General features: G+C 36.1%; 1 protein-coding gene across 5 annotated transcripts in view; it reads left to right on the top strand.

Moving 5' to 3' along the window:
- Positions 1–10,215, top strand: part of CGNL1 (cingulin like 1) — a 126,542-nt gene extending 116,327 nt beyond the window's left edge. For 4 of the 5 annotated variants that reach the window (XM_042853874.2, XM_008164042.4, XM_008164044.4 and 1 more), the window contains exons 16-19: positions 4,076–4,200; positions 4,803–4,911; positions 6,044–6,207; positions 7,857–10,215. In XM_042853874.2, coding sequence (XP_042709808.2) covers positions 4,076–4,200; positions 4,803–4,911; positions 6,044–6,207; positions 7,857–7,995 — 537 coding nt within the window. In that variant the 3' untranslated portion in view covers positions 7,996–10,215. The remainder of the gene's footprint in view (positions 1–4,075; positions 4,201–4,802; positions 4,912–6,043; positions 6,208–7,856) is intronic. The other variant, XM_008164043.4, reaches the window with a different exon arrangement.
- The last annotated feature ends 678 nt before the right edge of the window (positions 10,216–10,893 follow it).

Here is a 10,893-nt window from a genome sequence, read left to right on the forward strand (position 1 = left end):
TTTCCCCTGCAGTTTCAATTAAATACAACATTCGTCACTTTTATTTCCTAACCCATTGTATTGTACAGTGCTATGTAGTTTTATCAGCTCCTATTTTCATCTCAGAGATGGCAGTATTTCAGTGATAGGGAAGGAATCCCTATACAGTCTGTCTATATGTTTTGGGATGAAAGACTTTATAAATTGTTTTTGTACAGTTATTAGTTTAAGAAAAATGAGCTACCAATTATATTGACTGGTTTTAAGACTAATGTAGGGAAAACGCAGTAAAATGTCAAAAATACTGTCAGCTACCTAGATCTAAAACCTTCATCAGATTTGGAGGGAGAGATCTTCCAAACTCTAAATACAATTTTAGAGTCCTGCATACCATTACCAAAATAATAATTTTAAGCAGTCACAGTTTGGTCTGATATTTTGCTTCTGCAGAAATAATAATAATACCCAGAAAATAGCATTCTTGTGAAATAAAAAGTACAGAATTAATAGAAGGAGAAATGTTACTTTCTGTTGCCTAAATTTGTATCTTATACAATGGGAAGTATTTTAAAACTATTTGATAATGTCTGTGAAACAGTTCTCATGCTCTCCCTTGCAAACAGCTAATCTTCCATTTTTATTGTGCCTTTCATCCTGGTGGATTACAAAGCAATTTACAAACAGACATATGCTAGGAACTGCTGACGCACAGCCCCCACTGAGGTCGAACATGTCAAGTATTATTTAACAGGACCACGTGATAGTTTAGGATAAAAGGAGATGAACAATACTTTATCCACTTGCAATAAAAGAGGTATTTAGATAGGTAGAATGTAACTACCAGAATTGGATTGGGGCAGGATTCCAAAATTCATGCCCATAGTTTTACAAAAAGTGCAATGGAACTGTTTCACCCCATTTTAGAGCCTGATCCTGCACTGCTGACTCCTCTGAGTCAGCCGTGCCAGTGTAATGCTATAGTAGACATCACCTCAGTAATGAGTTTAAAGGAAAGAGAGCCACCTACTGATACACCAGCAGTTGGGTTTTCCCCATAGATCCTCCAGTTACAGCACTGATTAATCCCATTATAGTCCAGTAAATGATAATTTATGAGATTTGAGGACTTCACAGCTTGAGGTAGCATAACTCAAAACTTTTTTTTTCAATATTGCCCTTCTCTTCATATAAGCTTCTCACTGCTGCTTGATTTTTAACTTTCTTTTGTAATGATTGAGGGGTTCTTTAAGAGAACTCTGACATAAATTTACTAAATTGAAACTTTGAAAACATTACGCATATGTTGTAAATGAACACATTTTCATGCAAACAATATACGAGAGTATAACTTCAGTCTCTTGCTGATTGGTGTATTTTGAAACTCATAAAACTATACTCCGTGTCATAGCTTCTAACTGTTGTATGCAGTGTTGCTGTAGTTGTGTCAGTCCCAGGATATTAGAGAGACAAGACAAGGGTGAGGTAATATCCTTCGTTGGACCAACTTCTGTTGGTGAGAGAGACAAGCTTTCAAAAGCTTAAAAGAGATTACCTCACCCACCGTGTTTCTCTGATAGCTTCTAATTGTAAGTTTATTTTGTACTGCTGATGGTAGAGAGTCTGTGTTTTAAGAGATCAGAGATTTCCATATGGCATCATGTGGCGAGTTAATGGATCGTTAAAAGAAGAACAGGAGTACTTGTGGCACCTTAGAGACTAACAAATTTATTAGAGCATAAGCTTTCGTGGACTACAGCCCACTTCTTCGGATGCATATAGAATGGAACATATAATGAGGAGATATATATACACACATACAGAGAGCATAAACAGGTGGGAGTTGTCTTACCAACTCTGAGAGGCCAATTAATTAAGAGAAAAAAAACTTCTGAAGTGAAACTTTTGGATCGTTAAAGTGAGAGAAGATACATAAATCCGTGGAGAGTTTCTAGTGACCGCATGAAAACTTAGAATGAAACTTGAGTGACTTATCTCTCACTACTGATTATCTACTTTTTTAAATGTGCGGGTCCTAGGAGGGAAAAGGAAACCTTATTGAAAACCTAGATGGACTTCTTTTTGGTTAAAAAGTTTTCTGTTTTCCGTAAAGTTAGTTAATATGTATCTGAGTCCTCCTATGGATTGTTCGGAATATCTGGCATATGACTATAATACAGTGACTTGTCTTTTAGTTTACTGTGCAGTATTTTTCATCATGCATATTATAGTTGAGATGAAAAACTAACAATAGACTGTAGATTGTACCACAAATATGATAAATCACAGCATCATAGAAATGTAGGACTGGAAGGGACCTCAAGAAGTTATCAAGTCTAGATCCCTGTGCTGAAGCAGGACTAAGTAAACCCAGACACTCCCTGACAGGTTTGTCCTTCCTATTGTTAAAAACCTCCAGTGACGGGGATTCCACAACCTCCCTTGGAAGCCTATTCCAGAGCTTAACAACCCTTATAGTTAGAAAGTTTTTTCCGAATATCTAACAAAAATCTCCCTTGCTGCAGATTTAAGCCCATTACGTCTTGTCCTACCTTTAGTGGACATGGAGAACAATTCATCAATGTCCTCTTTATAACAGCCATTAATATATTTGAAGACTTATCAGATCCCCCCTCAGTCTTGTTTTCTCAGAAAAAACAAGCCTAGTTTTTTAACCTTTCCTCATAGATCAGGTTTTCTAAACCTTTTATTGTTTTTGTTGCTTTCCTCTGGACTCTCTCCAATTTGTCCACATCTTTCCTAAAGTATGGCTCCCGGAATTGGACACAGTACTCCAGCTGAGGCCTCACCAGTGCCGCGTATAGTGGGACAGTTCCCACGCTCCTAAGAGACAAGGTGGGTGAGGTAATATCTTTTATTGGACCAACTCCTGCTGGTGAAAGAGACAAGCTTTCAAGCTCTGTGTAAATGTGAAAGCTTGTCTCTTTCACCAGCAGAAGTTGATCCAATAAAGGGTATTATCTCACCCACTCAAACATCCTGGAACCAATACAGCTATAACAACATTGCACTCAGGAATGATATTAGCCAACTGCATCACATTGTTTACTCATGTTCAACTTATCATCCACTATAACCTCCAGATCCCTTTCAACTGTACTACCACCTGGCCAGTTGTTCCCCATTTTGTAGTTGTACATTTGATTTTTCCTTCCCAAGTGAACTACTTTGCACTTGTCTTTTATTGAATTTCATCTTCTTGATTTCTGACAAGTTATCTTGCTTGTTTTTCTTTTCTGTTCAAAACACCAAATGTGATTAGTTTACATTAGGTTCTGCCTGGAATATTTAATTTAAAAAGTAGTTTTCAGTTTTAGGAAAAAAATCACCCAAGCCAGGAACCTTCTTTGTTTTGTGCCCCCATAACTTAAACTCCATGTGGATTACCTGCCTGACCCAATCCCACAAGGAAAAAGCTGCAGTGCCTGAGTGATTTACACCTGCAAAGGAATTGCATGGCCAAATCACAGACCTTTTTAAAGTAAGAATGGAAACATTGTCAGATCCTTGCCCACAACAGTGATGCTGGACACAGCTATAATACTGTTCACACGTGTGTGACACCTTTTATTATATATGCAGCAGCCGGCCATAGAGGTGTTCAGAATTTTAGACCAAACAATTTATCATGGAGATTAAAATAATTCCAATGTGATGTAGGAAATATTGACCTATGTACAGAACAGTGAATGGAGGGGGCCAAAAGGTAGAAAACACAGAGCCACTGGCAAACTTTCTGAAGGTTCAGGGGAATCCAATTCAGGCCTGTTTCTAATTCTTAGTCTTGATTAAATTCTCCAAAGCATAACTTTGAAGCACAAAGATGGGTTTGCTAGGGGTTACAAGCCTCCCCACAAAGATTTCACTGGCTGACTCTTGTCCAAAAAATAAATAAATAAATAAAATAAATGTAATGCTCTTTTTGCTTACTTGCTGAATGTAAAAGCACCTTAGCCCCTGTGTTTCTGTGCATGGACTTGTTTTGTATTAAGGCAGTGCTTATGTTTGTTAATATGCCGATGCTGATTTTTTTAAATAAATATTTATATAATAGTCATAATGTATGTTCTAATTCTAGAACAAAGATTTGAAGAGCCGAATCCTTCACCTTGAAGGTTCTTACAGGTCCAATAAAGAAGGACTTGTTGCTCAAATGGAAGCAAGGACCACTGAGCTAGAGGGACGGCTAGAAAATGAAGAGAGGTAAAACAAGCTAAGTTCAGAGCCTGGAAAGTGTGTGTACACATAGGCAGGTGGCGCTGTGTTAATTTAGTGTAATTTGGAAGCTTGTGTGGTCTCTAGGCCTATCATTGCAAAACATTTTCACAAGCACTGAATTTGCATGACATTTTGTTTAAAAGCAAGCATTTAATGTGTTCTTTTTGATTGCTACATTGATACAAAATCAATATGGGAATTGTTATATAACCGCTAACACTGGGTTGCCATACTAACTAGTAGCATTAGACAGATCTCTTATTTTATCAATAGCTGCCATCGGTTATAGTCACAGAAAAGCCAGCTATAATTAAACATTTCTGTTTGCAGATGCATTTCAGCGTCATGATTTTTGGTGAGAAGTGCTTCTTACCTTCTGAACTTTCTCAGTACAGCACTGAGAAAATAAGTATATTTTTCCTTAAGTGTTTCATGCTTTGAATAAAATTTCAATATGTTGCACAGAATCAGTACATCAAAGCAGATGCCATTAGTATTTATTTTGCACTTACAATATCACAAGGGCGTAGGCTCAGAAGAATTTGGAATGATTCCAGCTGCCATTTCTACATGTTTGTGTTTTTTAGGGATCGGGCTAATCTCCAGCTAAGCAATCGCAGACTTGAACGGAAAGTGAAGGAATTAATGTTGCAAGTAGATGATGAACATCTCTCACTGACTGACCAAAAGGACCAGGTAGACGGAAAGATTTATACATAAACAGTCTGTTATTTCTGTAAATATAAATTACCGTGCATTGTATAGACAAGGATACTTAAGGTTTAGAATGCTTGATGATTATTTTTTGTGAACTGATTTTACAAGATTATTTTATTCCCAATGCCATTGTGTTCCTCAGCCTAGTAGCAATAAGTGGGAAATGTGACATTTTAGGCTTCTCCTAAGACTTTAATAAAATGAAGGCATTTCATGTACAGATTACTAGCAGTACAGTAGTTTTTGTTTATTTTTAAAACGTCATTGAACACCAGAAAGTGTCATCAACCTGATGCAAATGCATACATTAGAAAGCAATATATATTGTCCCTTACAAAAAAAATCCTTTCTAAAGAAAGAAGCTTTTTAGATTTTTTTAATATAAGCATATTCTGCAATTTGTAGTAGCAATGTGTATTACCATTTCATGTGACTTTTCCTGATTCCTTGCTTACAGCATCGTTTGTTTTAGTAAACTGGGTCAAATAGTCTTTATTCCGCCAAGTGAACAAGCAGATTACACTTTCCAAAATGTTTCCTGTGGCAACAGTCATTCAGTCTTTACTTTTAAAGTAATTTGTATGTATCTAAATATATATTTAAAAAATATAAAGTCTGTTAGTGTAGCTTAAACTATGTATGTAGTTGTACCCATGTCACTCCTAGGATATTAGAAAGACAAGGGGGTGAGGTAATATCTTTTATTGGACCAAGTTTGAAAGTTTGTCTCTCTCACCAACAAAAGTTGGTCCAATACAAGATATTACCTCACCCACCTTATTTAGCTTTAATTATGACACTCCAGTAACTCCAGGCACAATTTTTTTTTCCTTTTTGAACACTGGATGCTACTACTGCATTGGTCTATACAATTATACATCTTCACAGTAGCTAGGAGGTATCTGTTCTTTTCAATTTCAAAAACTACATTTACCATTACTTGATTGGTCTCAAAGACTAATGCTGACTTTCAGCTACTGCCCAGGTACAGTTGTGCAATATCATGACATTGGCAAAGCTGAGACTTCATTCCCCAACTCATAGATGGCAGGGAGAACAGAATTCCTTTATCAAAATATTCTTCTAATCAGCTGCTGTTTAAATATTTCAGTTGAGTTTGCGTTTGAAAGCAATGAAACGTCAGGTTGAAGAAGCCGAAGAAGAAATAGACAGACTGGAAAGTGCCAAAAAGAAACTTCAGAGGGAGTTAGAAGAGCAAATGGACATGAATGATCAATTGCAAGGACAACTTAATGCTGTGAAGAAGGAATTAAGGTGGGATTTCTTATAAAAGCAGATCCCTAGAACAGGCCCCCACACCACCAAATGTACACTGCAGTGCAATTCTCACAGAATACTTATGAATGTCTTATAGTAGCATTGAAAATTAGTGCAAAAATTAAAGGCCTGTGTACATTTCCCTTGTAAGCCATCATTTCCCTGACTTTCTTGCATGTTTAACTTGGCTCACATAGTCTTAGCCTGTGAACAATGCTTTTCTTTGTCAAATTTCATTTTAAATTATATTGTAGGAGCATAAAACCAGGGACTCTGTAGTTCCAGATCTTTGTTTATGTATCCGTTACTCAAAACCAATAATGTACTTATAAAACAAATGGAAAATGCTAATCTCTTACTGCTCCGGCCCATTAGACTGGGACTGCCCTCTGGCAGCTTAGGATGTTTTACTGCCTCAGATGCAGAGCTGGCAGCAATGCTCCTGCAATACCTTCCTCTGCAAATCTTTCCCTCCCACCCCCCCGGTAGGTGCTCCAGTTGTCAGTCCAGTTTACCAGGGTCTCTGAGCTGAGCTGAGCAGAGCTGGTGAGGCAGGGAACAAGCGCCCATTGTCAGAGAACAGAATAACTGTATTTCATTGCAGAGGTAAACTTCCTTATGAAAATTGAGGGGAATAGTTCTGCCATGTTTAATTGTAAAAGTGGTTTTTTATCAGAGCCATTGCTGGAGGGTGCCTGGGTGCAAAGTTGGGAGTTTCTCATGGCTGTGGTACGTTAACTAAAAGACCCTGAAAAAACATTCTAATCTCGAGAGATTTAGAAAAAGATCAATTTTAGATGTTTCCTCTGCTAAAGTTAGTAAAAAGATATTTACTATATAGGGGAGTGAGTGTGTGTGTGTGTACACACATACATACATAGCATGTGGGCATATGTATGTGTATGGGATGTGTTATGGTGTATTATAAAGTTTTTATCAACATGAGTTGGGGATGGGTGAAATTCTCAGGAATGGTGTTCAGCCCTCCCCATCCTGTATTCTGTGTAAACTACATATGCTAGTGCAAACATTTCAAAATGATGGATATTTGAAGCTTTTGAGAGGTTTGGAAATGTCTGAATAAGTGCCAGCTGTGGTAAATTAGTAGAGAGGTGAGGTGCTCAAAGATGCATAATAAATTGTGGAGCTATGTGGTAAATGAATTTATTACATGGGTTTCATTCCACAAGTGTATGGAAGATATAGTTATATAGATAGCGGTTTGGGATACTTACATGCTTTTGAAAATCCTACCCTAAGTAATTGAGGAGAATAAGTCCCTGTGGCTTACTTAAAAGTAACATAGGCACTAATCCCAACCAAAATAAATATAATCAGTGCTACTGTGTTAGTTTTCCAGAGTACATGTTACACATACATCCATATAAAAAGAAGAACAGGAGTACTTGTGGCACCTTAGAGACTAACAAATTTATTAGAGCATAAGCTTTCGTGGACTACAGCCCACTTTCGAAGAAGTGGGCTGTAGTCCACGAAAGCTTATGCTCTAATAAATTTGTTAGTCTCTAAGGTGCCACAAGTACTCCTGTTCTTCTTTTTGCGGATACAGACTAACACGGCTGCTACTTTGAAACCATACATCCATATGGTATTGCTGTATAGACATGTATATATTTTTGTTGTAGCAGACGGAAGAAGTCACCAAGTAAAGTGTTGACTGATCTTGATGATGACGACGATGATGATTTCAGTACGGATGGAGAGAGTCTCTATGAAGCACCTTCAGGATATAAATCCTCAAAAGACAATGATACAAAAAGCTAAAACTGACTCAAACCTGTGATTCTGTGAAACTAATTTAGGCTGATCTATTATCAAGGATATGCAGATTCCAAGAGCCAAAAGACTAGACAGATTCGAGAGCTGAAGATCTTTACATATGTATTGTGCCATTTTCATATTTAGATCTTCTTTGTGTAACATAGCAAACAGAAAGCAAGATTGCATTGTAAAACATCTAGAAATATGGCATGTACCTGTTACCTTTGAGAAAACATTTATAACTGGGATGATGTTTCACATCAGAAATGTGATTTTACTAAAATTCTGTTTAAATTAAGTAAACCGAAATGAGAGCCATCTGAAAGTCATTGAACATTACTTTATTTGAGGTTGTTGCTAAAGAGTTTTTTCCTAGAATTTAGGAAACCAGAGTGCAGAAGATTATTTAATAATTGTAAGTAGGGGAAACTGATGTATAGAATGTAAATATTTTAAACTAGACTTTTTATTAACTACTCTAGTGCCATTTTGTAAAGCTTCAAAAATTTTATAGATCAGTTTCATATGAAAAGTACTTAAATCTATTTGGAACATTATGCATTTTAACTAAAAAAAAAAAAATACATTTTACGAATACATGTATTAAGAGAGGAGATTCATTGTTTTCAAGACAAGAAACACAGTTGAATTTTAAATTCAGTATAAATTTTACTATATGTCATCTACAAATTAGAAGTCAGATACTGGCTTTGTGATTAAACCCTAAAATCCAAATCCTGTTTGTTGACTTCAAAGGGACCATTACGTGGGTATGGTTAGCAAAAGGTGGTCCTAGGATTATAGGAATCTTTTGTCTACAAAGCCATCTGCCATTAGTAGGGAACACCGAAAACAAGTTTAGTTATTACTTGCAATGTTTTTTCCCAAAGAGCACTATGGGCCTTATCAGCAAAACACTTTAAGCACCTGGTTTACTTGAAGCCCGTGAGAATCCATTGATTTTGGTAAGATTACTCGTGGGCTTCAAGTTAAGCACATTCTTAAGTTCTTTGATTAACTGGTCCCAGAGTGCTCTGTACCTAGCAGGATGGAGCACAAGCTTGAGGAAGAGTTAATATTTAACACATGCCCTGTAATCTGATTTTATATTTCTACCATGTTCTTTAGTGCCTGTTCATAACATTTTGCAGTCTCCAGGAATATATGCAGTGTTTCAGTTTATGGCACTTTGGAGATTATCTTGATCAGTCCTGTAAAGAAATTTTGAAAAACATGCATTGGAAATTTGTGGGTTTTATTTGAAACTTTTTACAGTTCATTACTAAATGTATTATCACCTGTATAATTTGTATCATGCCTCCTCCCTGCTTTGCTCTTTTGCAAATTTAGCATCTTTGTAAATCTGTTGCCAAATAATTTTGATAAGCCATAGCTAAATCCTATCTGATTAGCAACTTCTTTCAAATGCTATTTAAGTAAGCACTTCTCTGCTACATGGACCAGATAACCATTTATTTTGATGTAGTTCTAAAATTATTAGAACCTGGAGATGTTAAAATCTTCCTTTTACTCCTGCAGACTTACCTACAGAAGAACTTAAACTTGGCAGTTCTGAAAGTGAAGGAACTGTTTATTTTTGGTGGTAGTGGTGTTTTTTAAAGTAAGTAAACAGCCATCCTGACAAGGAAATATCACATCTCTTCCAATGTGGTTACATAGAAACAAAACAATTAAGGTCCCAATCCTGCCATTCACAGTGTGAGGGTGCAGCAGTCTATTCCCTTGTTGTAAATTGCAGGATCAGAGCCCATATCATCATCATCTTATATATCATTTCAATAGCACCCGACATTTGTAGGAAATAAGTTACTACTATCCTCCAGATTACGTTATCTCTGACATTTATATATGCTTTCCAGTTAATTAGTTTTCTGGTTTATATAAATTAATCCCTTTTCAGTGATCTCCTTTGTACTACTACAGTAATGTTAAAAAAAAATCTGGAAAATCTGCGCTATGCTGTATTGACAATCATCCAATAATAACCTGTTGTGATTTATTTTTTGTTTTATTTTACATTTTAGCATGGATTTAACTGTAAACAGCTGATCATTTTACATTCTGTTTCAGCACTCTTATCTTAATGTTCATAAATTACTATTCTTTCAAGCTATTGAAAAAAGATCAATTAACATTGCAGCTACCTCCAGGTACACTAAACTGTAAAAGAAAAATAATTTAAAATAAACTGTATCAGCCAAACTCATTCATTTCTACTTTTTATGTCGAACTGTGGTTGATTTGGTGTTTGAACTGCATAGTGCAGAATGCATGCATTTAAAATATATTAAGAAAAAATTGTCCTGGAAATATTAATGCTATAAGCAAGTTTCTATATTTCCTTCCATTTGGAAAGGTAGATTTAATCCAGAACATTTCTGTTTTACAAGAAGATGGAAAATCTTATAAAAAGCTTATAAAAAATAATATAGAAGAAAGAGCCATATTTGTTGTAAACTCTAATAAAGGTATACATGAAATTAACACTGCCCTTATCCATACTGTTAGGTTTTGTAATAATTGGGCCTACTATTTTATCCTAATTATAATCTGAATTGAAGGAAGTGAGTAAAAGTTCATTAACTGTCACAATAACCTCTAACAATAAATATGGATGGGAAATGGTGCAAAAGGGAGTCAGAGTGAATTAGTCCAAACAAAGAAGCCTGCTAATATTATTCAAGGACTGTGTTAAGATCATATCTGGTAAACTAATGAAATGTGGGACCAGATATCAATGGACCAAAATTGGTGTGTCAGAAATTAGGCCTAATTGGTGAACAAAATAATGAGGGGAGGAGCAATTCCACCCAGCACTCCCTTTTGGGATCCTAAAAACAAAACAAAAAAAGATTAGAAGCAGCAGAAGAAGCTGTTCGC

This window comes from Chrysemys picta, chromosome 10 (genome assembly GCF_011386835.1).
Source record: "Chrysemys picta bellii isolate R12L10 chromosome 10, ASM1138683v2, whole genome shotgun sequence".
In the NCBI taxonomy this organism is placed as follows: Eukaryota; Metazoa; Chordata; order Testudines; family Emydidae; genus Chrysemys; species Chrysemys picta.